Below are 18,154 nucleotides of genomic sequence, written 5' to 3'. Positions count from 1 at the left end.
TTTGTGAATCAACTTTACTTTCATGAAACATGTTAAACCCCCCTGGACCCACCTGAGTCTTCACCTGTTCCATCCGAGCCAGAGTTAAAAGCAGTTTAAAGTTTAGTGTCATCACTGACTTTACTTCAACATTTCCTCTGAGGAGTTCAAGGGTTAAAGAAAATAATAATTAAAAGAGACAAACGTTAAAAGAGTCCTTAGTCTCTGTTGACATGTTGCTCTTCTTCTTCTCTCGTGTTAAATCCTTCCTGGTCCTTCATGTCTGTCTGCAGGTCTTGGTGTTTTGACAAATGTCCCCTTTGTCTCAGTTTGCATTCTGGCAACCGGGGGGGGGGGGGGGGGGGGGCACTGTGAAAAGGATTGACCCGAGGACTGTGTGAGGTCTGTTTTTTAGCAGCAGCAGAAGAAGAAGCAGCTGTGGTGCACGGAGTCTCGGCTGACCCCGCCTCCAGGTGGCGCTCTGAGGTTCAGACTCGACATCGAGCACCTTCAGGTAAACTTCTTCTTGGTGGCTGTGAAACGCTCCATGTACTGAGGAGGAAACAACAGAGACCATTACAGACCACCAGAGACCACCAGAGACTATAATTACTGAAGTGATGGATTATAAAGGAAGGGGTTCTGACCTTGTCGTATCCCTCCAGGTCTCTGAGATTCCTCACCTCGAACAGGTTTCCCTCCAGAGAGAACAGAGACACCTGGGAGTCCTTCAGGATGGACTGAGGGATGGAGGACAGCTCCAGACAGTTCTCCTCCAGACGCAGGACCTTCAGACGGGGACACAGGGACACCTCCGCCGACAGCACGGAGATCTGGAGGAGGAGGAAGGTGAAGAAGAGAATAACATCCAGACCTAACTGAAACCTGGATCACTGTGAAGCTCAGATCCGCTGTAACCTTCATCACACTTTGCATGCAAACCAAACAGATCAACGGGTGACGCCAGCGACGAGGCGGTCTACAGAGAGGAGGTCAGAGGCCTGACGTCTTGGTGCCAGGACTACAACCTCCATCTCGACGTCAGCAAAACAAAGGAGCTGATCCTGGACTACAGGAAGCCACAGGGTGAAGGACACCCCCCGTCACCATCAACAGGACTATGGTTTGATGTTTCTCGATACGCACTGTGAGACCTGCGGTACCTGGTTCTGGTTGAGGTTGATCTCGATGGCCTGCAGCGCCGACACCTCTGTGGGGACGTTCTGGATCTGGTTGCGGGACAGGTCTAGCAGGTCCAGATGCCTCAGGCTTCCCAGTCCGCAGGGAAACTCTGAGATCTGGTTCCCAGACAGGTTGAGGGTGCGCAGAGCTTTGAGCTGGCCCAGAGTCGGGGGCAGCTGCTGGATCCGGTTCCCATTCAGACTCAGAGTCTCCAGCTTCTTCAGCTTTGAGATCTCAGAGGGGATGCAGTCTGAGGACAGAAACACAACAGACATCTGGATGTTAAAGCATGTTGTCACTGCTGTGCTGGTTCTGAGAGGACGAGGAGCTGGAAGACACCAAAACCAGGTCTGTCTTCTGACCTCTGCTGAATCAGGGGTCTGAGGACAGAGGGTCTCGTACCACAAATTAACTCCTCTTTTCTGAAATCTCGTGTTTCCCCAGAAACCTTCAACACAGTCACTCAAAACACACAAACAACGAGACGTAAGAATCCTTATTGCGTTCTGCAACATGTCAGCGAGAAGAACTTCCTGTGTGATCTTCAGATGATCACATCAATACACATCAGGTTCCTGCTCAGATCACAGAGAACAACTACTGACCATAATGACACAAAGTCCTTTATTTCCACTAGAGCTAAACTGATTAGTGGACTCATCAGTAACTAATCACCTCTTCACTCTCGATATCAAACACTCACTGAGTCTGTTGGAGTTCAGCGTCAGACTCTTGAGCTGCAGGAAGTTTCCGATGGCGGCAGGAAGAACCTCGATCTTGTTCCCGGACAGATCCACCGTCCGCAGGTTCCCTGTGAGCCTCTGCAGCTCCTCCGGAAACTGAAACACAACCAGCAGGACATCTCACAGTGTGACCTCTGACCTCTGACAGACAAACAGCTGAAGCGTAAATCACCGCAGAGACAACGAGGAGAAAAGTTCTTCCACAATGTTTATTGACGAATGATCAACAAGAACAACCGTGTATTTAATGTTACTGTAGATGTTTCATTGTGGATTTATCTGCTTATTATGTCCTCGTCTAAACTATTTATATCAGAGGGATGCTGATGAGCTTCAACTGCTGCTGTTTTACAAACCAGCAGACGTCAGAGTCTGAAGCCCCGAAGCTTCTCGCGGATTCATCTGTCCGTCGCTGCTTAAACAATCAATCCATTATGAAAATAGTTGCCAGTTGATTTGAACTGACCAGCTAATCAATCAAATGATTAACTGTTGCCACTCTTTGTTTTAGAATCAAGATCATGTGTTTTACCCACATGAATTAAAGCTGCACGTCACTGTAATATACGTTGACCTGGAAGTGTTTACTTCCTGCATCAGGCTTCAATTAATTGTGATTCTTTGTTGGTCTTTGAATGCATCGTGTCCCTGCCCGCTGTGTGATTCTCCTTTTGTGATGAAGTGTAGTTACATGACCTGTCGGGACTTTGAGACACTTTCTGTGTGTTTTTAGTGAAAACAGAAGATTGTTTCTGGATCAACGTCATCAGTGCGAATCTTTTCAATGATGTTGACTTCATGGACAGGTGTGTCTCTCACCTCCTGCAGGCCCTTTGCTGTCAGCTGGAACACCCCAGTCTTCTGGGAGGTTTCCAGGTGAGACTTCAGTGCACTGTTCCCCATCTGGACCTGCAGCCAGGTACCCCTCTGTCTGTCTGTCCGTCTGTCTGTCTGTCTGTGAACTCCACCCAACTGATCTTACTGAGGACAAACACACCGCAGACGCAGCTCCACTATCGATCGATCTGCAGCAGTGAAAGTCGACCTGAAGTGAAGCTAATGGCAGAGTTCATATCCAAACAGGAAGTGGTCGCTAACAGTCCTGGGATCAGCTGACAGCTTCTTCTTCGGTCGGTGTTAATGCGATCAGACGGTGAAATCCCTGCTGAGGACAGAGTCATCAACAACAAGCAACAGGCTGGAGCAGCTAACGTTAGCTACATTAGCTCGTTAGTAACCTTATCAGACAGAAGTCCGACACATTTTGAACACTGTTGGCAGCTAAGCAGCTAACAAACAACCCGCCGGCTCCCAGTCAACAGTAACAGAACATAATGTTTATGGGTGTGAATCTAAAGCTACGTTAGCACAGCAGCGTTAGCCTGCTAACAGCTAGCCGCCACAAACAGCAGCTGAACAAACAGGTGACGGCGGTTTAACTCACCTCGAAGCGAACATTAAAATGGCGCCTTTCGTCCAAATCTTTAAATACTGTCTGATAAAACGTGTGAATAACCTAAAAGTGTTGACGCCCTGACTCAGTGAGCACCGACCGGCTGTGGGACCCCCAGCTCTGACAGCCAATGGGAACAACGCAGAGGAGCTACGTCACGTCTTTTGGGCATGCGCACTTCTCCTCTGTGTTTGTCAATACAGAAAGACGAACAAAAAGCGTTTAAAATGAATTGATAAAAGAAAAGAAACCTTTTCACTGATATACGTATGTGTATTCTTATTAAACACAAAGCACATGATATGTATTAAAGGTTAAAATAGTTCTCGTTTATTATTCCGGCATCAAAAGTTTCAAAATAGAAAGGAAATGTGTGTTTGTGACCATTTAGTTTGATGAATAGAGAGAGATAAGATAAAACAGAGAGCCAAAGAAACATTTTGACATGTGACAGAAGGAAAAGCTCAGGTGTGAATAATAAAATCAATGATGACTAATAATTCCTGTAATATGTTCATATCCTGCAGGAAGCAGGACAGAAGAGAGTCATCAGGATGAGACTGAGACACTAAACAACACACAGCATCTCTTCACTACAGCTGTAGCTGTGATGGAGGCTGTGCATCAAGTACTGAAGTTTTACTTCAGTAAAAGTAGGAATACCACAGTGTAGAAATACTCTGTTACAAGTAAAGGCCCTGCATTCAAAACAAAAGAACAAAAGTATCAGCACCAAAATATATTTACAGTACCAAAAGTAAAAGTACTCATTGTGCAGAATAATATATATTATATTATTGGATTATAATTATTGATGCATTCATGTGTTCATCACTTTAATATTGCAGCTGGTGGAGCTAATTTTAATGACTTTCTATACTGCTGGGTAGTTTAATCTGTAATAATACATCATCATTATTTAAACCTCCAAGGAGAAGAAGAAGAATTACAGGTACATTTCAGACTCCTTCAACAAGGTATTCTGAAGGGAAACGACCAGCTGGTGTGTGTGAACAGGGTCCGGCTGAGGAGGCTGTTCCAATCATGACTGTCACAAAGACAAAGTATGCAGGAAGAGCTCAGGAGGCCGGAAGTCAGAGTGTCAATATAAAAGCATGAATGAACCCGAAACTTTCTTTGTTTTCATCAGACAAACTGGACTGATGGACATCATCTCATCTGTGGTCACACTCCGAGGCAGAAGGTGGCGGTAATGCACCTGATACGCTGGTTGTCAACCGCCGTTGGAACGCGAAGAAGAAGAAGAAGAAGAAGAAGAAGAAGAAGAAGAAGAAGAAGACAAATCATTAGGCGGGTTCAGTTGGAGCCGTTTCTGTCCTTCGGGAGTCTCTGTTGTAAAACGGTAAGAAGAAACACCGAACTGTAACTTAACGTGCTAACGGAAGCAGTTACCGTGAAAACTCCTCTCCGGTTGCGTTCAGGGACCGACGGTGGCCGCGTTTAAAACTCTCAGAAGTTCCATCTCGTTTCTGTGTTTCAGATGCATCAGTGGGATTTGTCTCCGTTCTCAGTGACTCCAGCTGCCAGTCTGTTGGCCAGATGTGTCTCCAGAGGAGCCGTGTCCCAGGTCTGAGCCCCCCCCCCCTCTTAAAACATTATGTTTCGTTATGTTATGTAAGCCTTACTGTGTTAAACGCAAGGGCACGTCTGGATACTCACAGTTAATATGTCGATGCACTTAGAAAACCTACAACTGTAAGTGATGAAATAAAGACGACAGGTGTGAACCGTGTCCAGCTACAACTTCCTGTTCCTGTAAACATGACAGTGCAGTACATACAATACATATATACATAAATATGGACTTACATATACATTGCTGTTGTATATATTTTTAACTTTTATGTTTCACTTAAATATTGTAAATGTGTTTATTTAAATGTGTATTTTCTATTTGTTATTTTTATATTTTGTACATACTTTTAGCTCTAAATTTATGCTGCTTTCTACTCTTGAATGGGAGCACCGGTACTGTACAATGTCCCCCCGGGATCAATAAAGTATTTCTGATTCTGATTCTGAAACAATGAATGAAGATAACTTTAGTTTTGAGGACTTAATAACAGATAGTACTACATTCATGAGATGAGAACCACTTGTTCTCCTGACAGAAGGTTCTGTCTCTACCTGTCCTCAGGAGGAAATAGACTCCGCCTCCTCTAGGCTGAGCCCCGCCTTCTCCTCTCACCTGCTTGAGGCTGAACAGCGAATCAGAACACGGAGACAGCTGGACGAGGTACGCTTCAGTGTGATGTCACGTCCTGTTTATCTGAGTTTATAGTTCATAGTTTAAACTGGATTATCAGATACAAGTATGTATTTTTTTATTTATTAATTTTTCTGGTGGACAAACTACAGCCACGCTGATCCTAAATGACCTCAGACATTAAGACAGCTCTGGTGTTTCTACACCGACATCAAGAAGCTAATATCACCTAATATACTGGAATATTAAGAAATGAAACAAAACTAAACATTTACATTATTTATGTCTTTGTTGCAGCTGCAGCTGCAGTTGGAGCTGCTGAAGCTCGAGAAGGAGAGCGCCGACGTCACACACAGCTTCCACCTCAGTGAGTGAAACCATCAACCTGATTGTTTGTCTTCATGTTCAGACTCAAAGCAGCAGTGAGTGTTTCTACTAACCAGTACTGTGTGTGCATCACAGCCTGACTTATTATTATTATTATTATTATTATTAATAAAACTCATCAGTGAGCCTCACTGTTGTTTCCTTCATCACCATGAACACACACACTGCAGTTTATCTGGACTCACACACACACACACACACACACACACCGTCCTGCTGCCCCAAACACTCACTAGAGCTCCACATGTGGATTCATCCGCCGCTGAAAATAGTCCCCAACAGATGCACTATTTCCTGCTGTTAGTTTGATGAAAACTGCAGCGAGCAGCTGTTTGAGGGAATGACTGAGCCTTTTAAACATGAAACTATATGTTGGAGTTTTTAAAGATTCACGTCTTCAGTAGGAACCAATGGGCTGAGAGCTGAGAGCCACAGACAGGAAGTGAGGACTGACAGGTTGATGGTTTGAGTCTGAACATGAGATCTGATGATGATGATGAGATAATAAAACAACAGTAAATATCAAACATTTAGTTTGTTCCTCTGCTCCTGTCGTCTCTTCTCTCTTGCAGCTCGCAGGTTCCAGATGTTGCAGATGTTCTGCGGTCACCTGCAGGACCTCCTGAAGGATCAGAACAGTTTGAGGCAGAGACTGATGAGACCGCTGGGTCGCACCAACCTGCCCGTGCAGGCTCACCTGCACAGGTAGCACCTGTAGTTTCTTCTGCTGCGATCGATCACAGACAGAACAGATAACTGATGGATTTCTGATTCACTAAACTGAGCTCACAACCACAAAAACTCACCTTCAGCCACAGTCCGCACAGGAAGTTAAAACCTGACATGTCACATTACAGAAGACCGGAGTTAAACCAGAGGGGACGAACAGACAGGAAGAATCAGGCCGTAAAAACCTTCAAACTAAAATAAACGTGGGCTCATTTTGCTCAGTATCATCAACACTAACGGCACTTCCTGTCAGTTGTAACTCGGCTCTGCAGAGTCACGATCAGCTGTCAGTGTTTCTGTCATGTGTTGTCAAACTGATGCCGTCACATGTTCTATTAGAGGTGAATGGATGGATGCTGTTGAATGGAAGTGAGTAAATGAGGGTTTTTCTGTGTGGGGTTTGGTTGAATTGATCCTGATCAGGATGCAGATGTCTGGAGGATCTTTTTATTCCCTTATTGCCTCTCTGAGCTCACACCATGCTTCTGGCTGATCCTGGGTCAGACCCAGACTGGGTCCAGGGCTGTAGTCTCTATAATAAACTGGAAGCACACAGAGCAGACCAGTATGTCCCCAGTTTGTGTTGTAACTGTTTGAGTCTGTTGTGTTTCAGGTTTGTGGTGGACGCTGTGAAGATGCTGCTGGACTTCATAGAGACTCTGGAGGAGAAGCTGAGCTCAGTCCGCTGCAGTCCCACCGCCAGAGACCACCTCGCTCAGCTGGTCAGTCACATGACATCACTGTAAACCAACACCACATGACTGTATGGAGGCCAATTTCTGCCAAGAAAGAAATGATAAAAATAAAAACACTTAAGTCTAACTGTTATCTCTCTGTCTGTCTGTCTGTCTGTCTGTCTCTCTCTGTCTGTCTGTCTGTCTGTCTGTCGGTCTCTCTCTCTCTCTGTCTGTCTGTCTCTCTCTGTCTCTCTATCAGAATACCTCTCTCGCCCTGTTACTGGCTCAGGTGTCAGAGGTGGAGAGTTTGTCCAATCAGGTTCTCCAGTGGAAGGAAGTCCACAGCAGCAGGCTGAGTGACAGCTCTGCATGATGACACCTGACCCCTCACCTTCCTCCTCCTCTTCGTCCACCAGCTGGATGGACAGGACGTCGTCTTGTTGGACAAACACACAAAAATCTTCACATGGACTCTGTTTCCTGCAATAATTATTATTATTATTATTATTATTATGTGTCAAATATTGAAGACTTGATGGACTTGTAATAAAATCTGATTTTGGTAGAACCTCTCAGCTGTGACTTCCTGTTCCTGTCGTGTCATCGGCCGTTACATTTACTTTAACGTTACTGTTACATTAAAAAGAACATTTTAGCTTTTCATTTATAGAGTGACATAATAATCACTATTATTTAACCATGAAAATACAAAACGACCTTTGGACAGAATACGAGTTATCATTTATTAACACACAGTTTGTCTAAATGTATCACAAACACTTTAGTTTGAACTGAAACTTGATGTTCTTAGAAACAGCTCACGTTGTTACTGAACTGCAGTTTCACATGAGGTCGGTTCAGAATGCAGCTGCGTTGTCTGGCCACAGGAGGGCGCTGTAGTCCACAGGAGGACGCTGTAGGCCACAGGAGGACGCTGTAGGCCACAGGAGGACGCTGTAGTCCACAGGACTGTAGAGTTTCAGCAGCAGGGAGTATTCAGGTCCTTCACTGCACTAAAAATACTAATACCACACTGTACAAATACTGTGTTCCAGTAAAGGTCTGTCAGTATAATCAGTCAGATGTCCTTAAAGTACTCCAGCAGTCAGATGTCCCCTGTGTCTGTCCTCCTGTCCTCCATTAATGTGAAGCAGGATGTGACTGCTGGAGTTGAGGTGGAGCTCATTCTGAACTATCAGCTAATGATTATTAGTTCACTGTGGATGAACTCTAAGGAGGCCGGTAGTGAGTTGAGGTGACGAAATTCAAAATGTAAAGTTTGTATGGAAATACAGTTCATCGTTATGGATTATACTGATGCCGAACTGACAAGAAGAAATACAAAGGCCTTTATCTTGTATTTCTAGAGTGTTTTTACGGACACTTAAGGAAAGTTTAATATGTTATTTCTTAAAGTGAGTTTGGCGTAATGTTTCCACAGAGAGCGCAGGGAGCTTTACTTACTTTACCACCACAGAAACACGAGGGAACTGCTTCGGTATGATGAGGCTGCTGTTAGTTATTGGTTTGATTAAAGGGTTAATAACGTGTGTATTCATTACTGACGGTGGCTGATCCGACCATCAGGAATCTGGTTGTCTCTCTTGGGACGTAAGACAGGAGGTCAGACATGGTGAAAATGACAAGCCATGTTTCAGACCCGACAAAAGAACTTTAGACTTCGACTTTATTCATCCCACAGCGGGGAAATGTACAAGTCACAGCAGCAAAGACAGACAAACAATATACAAATAATAAATAGATATGAAAAATATGGGGGACAAAAATAAATACACGGAAAATATAAAGTATGTACAAATTGTGCAGATTTACTTCCTGTTGTCCTCCAGCATAAAGTTTACAAAGAGCTTTAAACAGAGAGAAAGACACTCTGCTGCTTCTCCACCGGTATCTTTTCACGAAAATCATAATTTTATGAACAAAATTATGATTTTCATGATGTTTTTTAAAATTGTTTTGTACGTTCATAAAAATCATCTTTGTGAAAAATGAGGAACGCTTCACGAATTTGCGTGTCATCCTTGCGCAGGGGCCATGCTAATCTTCTCTGTATCGTTCCAATTTTAGTATATGTGCTACCGGAGTAACACAACAGCACCCTGTCCCGGTGTCCTATATAAAGGGGTCTGTCCCGGGACCTGCCTGGATTATGGTGGGAGTTCACACTGAGGCTGGAAGGCAGTAAACTGCCTCTAAATGGCTTTAATGTAAACAGAGCACAACAGTATGCAGAGGTCTGGGTGCTGTGCTTTGAGACCTGTACCTACAGTGACCCACCAAGAACCGATCTGACCCGGTCTGACCCACTCCGGGTCCCGTCTGCCTCGCTGAGGAGCTCAGTGGGCTGATGGGAACTCTATGCAAAGAGCCTTTACGTCAGGCAGCCAGGATTGGTGCGCTGAAGGCGAGAGAACAAAAGATCCCTCCCAGAGGCACTTCAACCCCCCAGAAACCCCCGCCTGAGCTCCAACCGCTGCTGTCCCCCCGTGAGGACACTCACACAGAGACGGGGGGGGGGGGGGACACAGGCTGCAGCACGTGATGGCTTCTTTCAGTCGGACAGACGTTCAGAGCAACAACACGCTCCTCGACTCAACGTGATGCGTTCAAGAACAAGTCGACCCCGAGGACAAGGAGAGGACACACGACTGCACGTCCAGCTGGAGCTCATCATCATGTGGTTTTGTTGTGATCACTCACGCTGGGTTTGGAAAATGAATTCCCGCTCTGAGGACGTGAATTTCTCTCTGCTGTTGTCACAGAACGTCTCGATCCTCAGATGGACGTTACAGCAGCTCAACTCCTCCACACCTGACAGGGTTTATAGCCCACATGATCAGGCCTGAAGAGGCAAGAGGTGCCCTTTCCCCTCATTCAAACACATTGACATTCAAAGAACCAGTGTTCTTGAAAACCCAACACAGCATTTCAGAGTCAAGGTACTTTTGTAAGCCAGGACTGATTTGTATTCAATGATTTAAACGGTTCTTTATTTTCACGTTTGTTTTAGCTGTTTCTTCCTGCTTCGTTACTTCCTACTTTTATTTTTATTCAAAACATGTTAGTGCAGTTTCACAAACTTACCACCAGGTGTCAGCCTATGACCAGTCTATGGCGTGAGGGGCGCAGTTAAAGCCGGAGTCTGGCTGCAGAACGGGGAGGAAAACACACACAATATCAAACATGAGTCACAAGAACTGCATTCATCTATATACACACACGTATATGTCCTTCTGAATTGTTGTATTGTTTAACAATAACGCCACAGCAGGCCTGGACTCCAGTAAAGGGCTAAAACTTGGCGTCAGCATTTGGAGGGCCGCAAGTCACGCCCAGACAATCAGCCAATTAGCCAATCACACAGCTCAACCAATAAGCAATTGGATGAGTCATACTGCTGCGGACTCACTGTAGGGGTCAAACGTCTCAATCTGAGTGGTCAAATGTGCATAATAATAATAATAATAATACACACAAACATGTCAACTCACCGTGAGGCTCGATCGGTACACAGGAGCAGAGCCGGTCCCGCCAAGCCAGGTCCCAGATTTATGTCCCGCCTTCAGCTCTACCTGTGTATTTTCTGTGTGTCACATTGTTCTAGTGAAGTTACGTTGCAGGCGTAATAGCATGCTGAATTATGCGGTGAAAGCGTGCCGTTCTGTCTTTGTGCTTTTCTTATATGGTCTTTTTAGCTTTTTGGCCACCAAGGCCAAGGCTGTCCAGAGGCCGCCGCTCCGCCCGCTCGCACAAACCAACGCCGGCGCTAAAGATGTAGCGACGACGTTCCCAAAGTCAGTCGAACATGATTGTTCAGGACTGGAAATGGTGCCGTTTTTAACTTAATCCACCTTTTCTTGTCCGTAATGTTGCATGTCGCTGCTTCCAGAGGCTGTTCAGCGATATAACGTTACTGATGTGGTTTTCACTTGAATTGCTGAAATACAGTTCGGCCCAGAAATATTTTGACAGTGACAGTCTTCATGATTTGGGCTCTGCACGCCACCACATTGGATTTGAAATGAAACAACTAAGATGCAATTGAAGTGCAGGTTTAATTCAAGGGGTTGAACAAAAATGTCCTATGAAACATTACGAACCATTTTTATACAAAGTCTCCTCATTTCAGGGGCTCAAAAGTAATTGGACAAATTAACATTACCATAAGTAAAATGTCCATTTTTAATACTTTGTTGAGAATCCTTTGCAGGCAATGACTGCCTGAAGTCTGGAACCCATGGACATCACCAGACGCTGGGTTTCCTCCTTTGTGATGCTTTGCCAGGCCTTTACTGCAGCTGTCTTCAGTCGTTGCTTGTTTGTGGGTCTTTCTGCCTTAAGTTTTGTCTTGAGCAAGTGAAATGCATCGATGCTCGATCGGGTTGAGATCTGGTGATTGACTCGGCCATTGCAGAATATTCCACTTCTTTGCCTTAAAAAACTCCTGGGTTGCTTTCGCAGTATGTTTTGGGTCATTGTCCATCTGTACTGTGAAGCGCCGTCCAATCAACTTTGCTGCATTTGGCTGAATCTGAGCAGAAAGTATATTCCTATACACTTCAGAATTCATCCAGCTGCTTCTGTCTTCTGTCACATCATCAATAAACACTAGTGACCCAGTGCCATTGGAAGCCCTGCATGCCCACGCCATCACACTGCCTCCACCATGTTTTACAGAAGATGTGGTGTGCTTTGGATCATGAGCTGTTCCGATTCTTCTCCATACTTTCTTCTTACCATCATTCTGGTACAGGTTGATCTCAGTCTCATCTGTCCAAAGCATGCTGTTCCAGAACTGGGCTGGCTTCTAAAGTCTAATCTGGCCTTTCTATTTTAGAGGCTGATTAATGGTTTGCACCTTGTGGTGAACCCTCTGTATTTACTCTCATTAAGTCTTCTCTTTATGGTAGACTTAGATACTGATACACCTACTTCCTGGAGTGTTCTTCACTTGGTGGATGTTGTGAAGGGGTTTTTCTTCACCATGGAAAGGACCCTGCGATCATCCACCACCGTTGTCTTCCGTGGACATCCAGGCCTTTTTGAGTTCTCAAGCTCACCAGTGCACTCTTTTTTTTCTCAGAATGTACCAAACTGTTGATTTGGCCACTCTGAACATTTCTGCTATCTCTGCCATTTCTTCTTTTTTCAGAAATACTTTTTCAGCCTAAGGATGGTCTGTTTCACTTCCATTGAGAGCTCCTTTGACCTCATGTGGTGGGTTCACAGCAACAGCTTCCAAATGCAAATGCCACACCTGGAATCAACTCCAGACCTTTTAACTGCTTAATTGATGACAGGTTAACGAGGGACGAGCCCCTGCAGCCTTCTGAGTCAGTTGTTCAATTACTTTTGGTCCCTTGAAAAAGAGGCGGCTACATATTAAAGAGCTGTAATTCCCAAACCCTTCCTCCAATTTGGATGTGAATACTCTCAAATGACAGCTGAGAGTCTGCACTTTAAGCCCATATTGATTATATAACTGTATCCTGAATATGTTTTCGTAAACAGCTAAAATAACAAAACTTGTGTCACTGTCCAAATATTTCTTGGCCTAACTGTAACTTGCTGTTAAAGGTTCTTTTACTCTGTGGAACAGTGGACACAGTGATATTTAGTCAAGCTCTCAGCTACAGGTCTGACAACTGATCGTGGCCAAGCCTGTCCCTCATCTCCGTCCTCCTCCACCGGCCGGTCTCCCTCAGCCTAGTTTGACCCGGGTGTAGCCTGCTGGGATAAGTCATTCTCCTCCCCTTCCGCTATCTGCCCGTTACCTTTTTCAAAGTCCCCGTTTCTACGTGAAACAACAACCTCCGAGCCAGCAGCATACATGCCGTCTGTGGTTTTAACGGGTCCAGTGAGCTCCTCCAGAGCTGAAGTGTTGGTCGGTTTCCCCCCTGCTCCTCTCGGACCTCCTGCTCCTCTCGGACCTCTGACCTGTATTTACATCTCAGTCAGACGAAGGTTGCAGCAGGTTTTCCTTCATCAGCTGGTCCTGGTCATTCTCATCGACGTGGATCTTCATGGGTTTGGGTTCACTGCGGTCCCCTACAAACAATATCAAGCTGTTAACAGTGGGACATATCAAAATAGGAAACAACCTTCTAATCTCCTTTTTCAATGCAAGTTACAGCAGCCAGTCCAACAGGTTTCAGGCTCCCAAAACTTCTGTTTTATTAATACGTATTCAGTCTGAGACGCCTTGCACACTGGGCACTGCCTCCAGAGAGGACTCCACCATGGTGCACTATAGAGCAGTCTGTCTCGGCCCCTCTTCCTCTAATGCGCTGCCTGAAAGGTGTTTGGGAGAGGGACTTGGGTGTATCATCTGATCAAGATATATAGGATCGAATTTATGGCAATTCTCGTACAATGTCGAGAGATTTGAGGATAAGACTTGCAGATACAGTTTAATTCTACTCTAAATTTAAAACTTCAAACTCTACATGGTTACTGTTGGACCCCGAGGAGGTTACATAGACTTGGTTTAAAGGATTCTGCAATTTGTTGAAAATGTAGGAGGGGGGAGGGACTCTAATACATGCTAATACATGTCTAATACATTAAGACCCAACATCCAGAACTTCTGGATGAAGATTCACAGCTGTATTATAGATGTTATAAGTTCATACTTTGTGTTTTATGCAGAATGCAAAACATAAAGTTCTTCTTCTTCCAAACCAAAGTTTGTGTCTTTTTTCACAAAGAAAATGTCACTTTCAGTTTAAAGTGTTGTAGGAATGTGACACATCAAGTTCAGGCAGGACAAGTTTGTTTGCAGCAACATCAACACGTTTTAAGACGAGACAGAAACAGAAAGAAAGACAGGGCCTATTAAGATATACACAAATAAATAGGATGGAAAAGATTTAACTCATAGAAGATAAAAATGAGCTAAAATGAAATAAGAAAAGATTAAACAGAATACCCAGACTGAGAGTCTGCAGCCATGCTAGCAGCTCTGTGAGGCTGCACTGAGACATGCTAACACCAGCATGCTAACATGCTAACATATTTAATGTTGTTCTTGTCTCTAGTTTTAAGTATCTTCTGGATGTTTGGTTTATCTGTAGTGAGCAAACAGCTCAGAGCTCAAACATCTGTTTCTGTGTCTTTAATATCAGCTCACATCTGTGTGATGCCAGTTATCACCAGCAGGTGGCAGCAGTCACTGTGATTTCTTTAATATTTTATTGTCATTAAACAATCAATAATGCAGTAAAACCACAACAGTCCTCTGACACCATAACCTTCCAGGAATAAAATTAATACGAAAATACAGTGATATCAAACAACAACAAAATAAGACGTCTTCAGTTTACAGTGGAGTTTACACATACATTTTCAGTACGATTGATCAGATACTCTGATCAGATTGGTGGTTTAACCAGGAGTCATCGCCGTGGCCCCAAATGCTATATATATTTTATTTTATATTTTAGATATTATTATTATTTTATATTATATTTATATTTATATATATTTATATAATTATATAAAACTAGCTAACTGTGTATAAAGTAGTTAAACTAGCTAACTGTATATAAAGTAGTTAAACTAGCTAACTGTGTATAAAGTAGTTAAACTAGCTAACTGTATATAAAGTAGTTAAACTAGCTAACTGTATATAAAGTAGTTAAAACTATCTAACTGTATATAAAGTAGTTAAACTAGCTAACTGTGTATAAAGTAGTTAAACTAGCTAACTGTATATAAAGTAGTTAAACTAGCTAACTGTGTATAAAGTAGTTAAACTAGCTAACTGTATATAAAGTAGTTAAACTAGCTAACTGTGTATAAAGTAGTTAAAACTAGCTAACTGTATATAAAGTAATTAAAACTATCTAACTGTATATAAAGTAGTTAAACTAGCTAACTGTGTATAAAGTAGTTAAACTAGCTAACTGTATATAAAGTAGTTAAACTAGCTCCACCTCGAGCAGCTACAACAGTAAAATGCTGCTCTGACATTTATGCTTCAGTACTAATGTTATGTCCCACCCTTTGGAGGCCCTACGGGACTAACAAATATTCCACCACTAACCACAGTGAGACACCTTTAAAACAACCAAAGCCTGGGATTTATTACTTAAAGACAAACAACCAAAACACTAAATAAAGACAACCAAAGAAGGCCGAAGTCAAAACATAAGCAACACAAAAATCCCAGGCTGAGCAGCAGTAAAACCAGCAGTCCCGTGCCAGAAGCCTCTCATGCGATGCTGGTAAGGCTCCTGTTATACACATGCCCAGGCCAGGTGCACCTCATTGGGCAATCAGGATGAACACCTGGGCAGAGCAAGACAAGGCAGAAGAGGAAAAAGGGAAACAGGGAAACACATACAGCCGTAACACTAATAATCTGGTACATTTAGCTGATAATACTTTGGCCTATGTACTTGTGGTGCATTAGTGGAGTACTGTGGAGTACTCTTTCTAATACTCTTCTTTTTATGTTTTTGTTCTGATTGAGATTGTCCTGTGATGCACTAGATGTTTGCCCTATTTATTGTCATTTTAGAATATATTCATGTATTGAAAAGTAAAGAAATGTCTGCCCACATGTTTCAGAGCACAGCAGGTAGAGATCCTGCTAATGATGGAGGAAACAAAACTGTGTTGAAAATGCATTTCATACACTCACAAATGACTCACAAATCTGCCGGGCAACGCTGGTGTTACATTTGTCCGGATGGATTAAATCCAAGGAAAGAGAGAAGCTGTAACCCCCCCGCCCGTCCCCAGCTCGACGCTGCGTTGAGTCACCTGCTTCAGGTGTAACATCACATACATGCAGCCTTTTACCATCACTGACCTGTTTGCTCCATGAAATGCTGGATCTTCATGATCATTGGCCGGTCGACTTCTGCAGTAAACTTGTGATTGTAACTTCAATGCTACAGTAAACACCTGATGTGTGAACACCGACTCAAAACAAAGATGGCAGCCTGCCTGGATGAGAAAGAGTCACAACTTATCATTGTTTTATGTGTGAAATCTGTGACACAACTTAAAATATATCTAAAATAGGTTTTATCAAATCTATCTAATCACTATATAAAGTAATTAAAATGACAACATTTTGAATGCAGGACTTTTACTTGTAACAGAGTATTTCTACACTGTGGTATTACTACATCTACTGAAGGTCTGAGTACTTCTTCCACTGCTGGTTTAAGAGGACTGCTGGGGCTCAGAGTTAACATGAAGACTGTTTGAACAGCTGATCCTCACACAGTCACACCTTCTCTGCCTTATAAAGTGTCAGGTTCAGTCAGGTTAACTGACAGATCAGAGAGCAGCTTTGTGTTCAGATGACAGCTGAACTGTGCTGCTGTAAAAGCTTTTCTGATCTGAACAAGACGACGGAGACGCCCTCCGCCTCCACGACGCCGACTCCACCGGGAATTCACCGAGGAGACGTGCTGCCGTTTGAACTCACTATTCAAAGGAAATAAAAGAAGTGGAAGCCGATTGTTCCCACGTCTGCAGACACCTTCACCACAGAGGCAAGCCTCCGTTTGGTTTCTACTGTCAGCATGAGGCTGCATGAAGGCTTCAGGAGCTGAACACGTTTACAGGAAGACAACATCAGTCCTGTTTCTTCTGGCCACACAGTTGGTCATTAGTTGGTCCTGGAACACGACATTTTAGTTATTCAGGCTCATAAAAGTTATCACAGGAAGAATGAAAATCTTCTAAATGATTTAAAATGGACAAAAGTGACGTCAGGATGGTTTAAAGTACCGAACGAACACAAATGACAACCCGGTGAAACCAGAAAACAGCTAAATGAATCAGCGTGTCTTTGTGGAATTTTTGGTCCTGGACTTTTGGTTAAATTTTTTTTTTACCATTTTGTCCAAAAAAAGTTATTAAACAGGGAGAATAAAGCAATATGAGTGAACACGCTTGCTAACAGTCAGTTAGCAAGTGTTAGCTTGTTAGCTTAGCTCAGTCTCAGCAGTTTATTATTATTTATTATTATCAGCATGATGTCCTCCTGTCTCCTGTATATGAACCAGGTCTCTGTTGTGGACCAGTTTATACTCTGACAGAGGAGCTTCAGTGAAACTGATGGTGACACGCAGCTAATAAGCTACGATAGCTTCCTCCATGTTGGACTCTCCGGCTCTCTGTCCACTCAAAGGCCAGCTCTGTCAGGACGGCTTGCTATTGGTCAACAGCGCAAATTCACAGGTCAAAGTTCACCAAAGCTGAACTTGAGACGAAATGAGTGTACGAGTCCACTGATCGCAGTGATTCTATTGGAGTGAGTTGAAGGTGACACAAAGTTTTGTCTTTTTAGAAGTTGGTGTGAAGTCAGTCAGTGAGGAGAAGAAATCTTTGAGTTTACAGCAGGTTGTTCAGGTGAAGTGTTGCTGGACTTCATCCACCTCAAACCAAAGATTCATCTTCTGCTCACTTTACAACACATCAAACTCATTTTGCAGCAGACAAATAATAAATATTTGAAAACCACAACAGTGCCATGCTGTGCTGAACCAGGCCAGAGCAGGATGTATTCAGTGGAAAAAAATCAAAAACACATTAAAGTCTCCACCCACCACATAACTGCAGTCTTCTCCTCAGGGCTTTAACAAACCCACTTATATCCACTCCAGAAAATAGACCGGCCCGACTCTGATCTGCTTAACACACTGCAGCGCTGCAATTGAAAATCAATTGAGGGATGACGAATGGCGGCCATTAGGCTGCTGTGGTGCCGGGCTGGATTCAGTAAATAACGGGCGGC

The 18,154-nt window shown here is 43.6% G+C and overlaps 2 protein-coding genes and 1 non-coding gene across 3 annotated transcripts; 1 reads left to right on the top strand and 2 right to left on the bottom strand.

Moving 5' to 3' along the window:
* Positions 1–355: 355 nt before the first annotated feature.
* lrrc57 (leucine rich repeat containing 57) lies at positions 356–3,398 on the bottom strand. Its single transcript, XM_070920366.1, has 6 exons — positions 3,349–3,398; positions 2,724–3,066; positions 1,865–2,000; positions 1,143–1,411; positions 627–812; positions 356–531 (listed from the first exon to the last, which is right to left on the bottom strand). Exons 2-6 carry the CDS (start codon positions 2,805–2,807, stop codon positions 490–492), a joined length of 717 nt encoding a protein of 238 aa, XP_070776467.1. The 5' UTR covers positions 2,808–3,066; positions 3,349–3,398; the 3' UTR covers positions 356–489.
* haus2 (HAUS augmin like complex subunit 2) lies at positions 2,705–7,912 on the top strand. The gene is made up of 8 exons (XM_070920364.1): positions 2,705–2,780; positions 4,508–4,720; positions 4,859–4,945; positions 5,516–5,614; positions 5,882–5,951; positions 6,544–6,676; positions 7,314–7,422; positions 7,637–7,912. The coding sequence occupies exons 2-8, from the start codon at positions 4,571–4,573 to the stop codon at positions 7,748–7,750; spliced, it is 762 nt and encodes a 253-aa protein (XP_070776465.1). The 5' UTR covers positions 2,705–2,780; positions 4,508–4,570; the 3' UTR covers positions 7,751–7,912.
* Positions 7,913–9,382: 1,470 nt separating this feature from the next.
* Positions 9,383–9,488, bottom strand: LOC139298448 (U6 spliceosomal RNA). The gene has a single exon (XR_011598715.1). It is a non-coding gene; the product is annotated as a U6 spliceosomal RNA (small nuclear RNA).
* Between the last annotated feature and the right edge of the window lie 8,666 nt (positions 9,489–18,154).

Source organism: Enoplosus armatus, chromosome 15 (assembly GCF_043641665.1).
Source record: "Enoplosus armatus isolate fEnoArm2 chromosome 15, fEnoArm2.hap1, whole genome shotgun sequence".
Classification (NCBI taxonomy): Eukaryota; Metazoa; Chordata; class Actinopteri; order Centrarchiformes; family Enoplosidae; genus Enoplosus; species Enoplosus armatus.
Note: the sequence above shows the minus strand (reverse complement) of the source record. Positions and strands in the feature narration are given on the sequence as shown.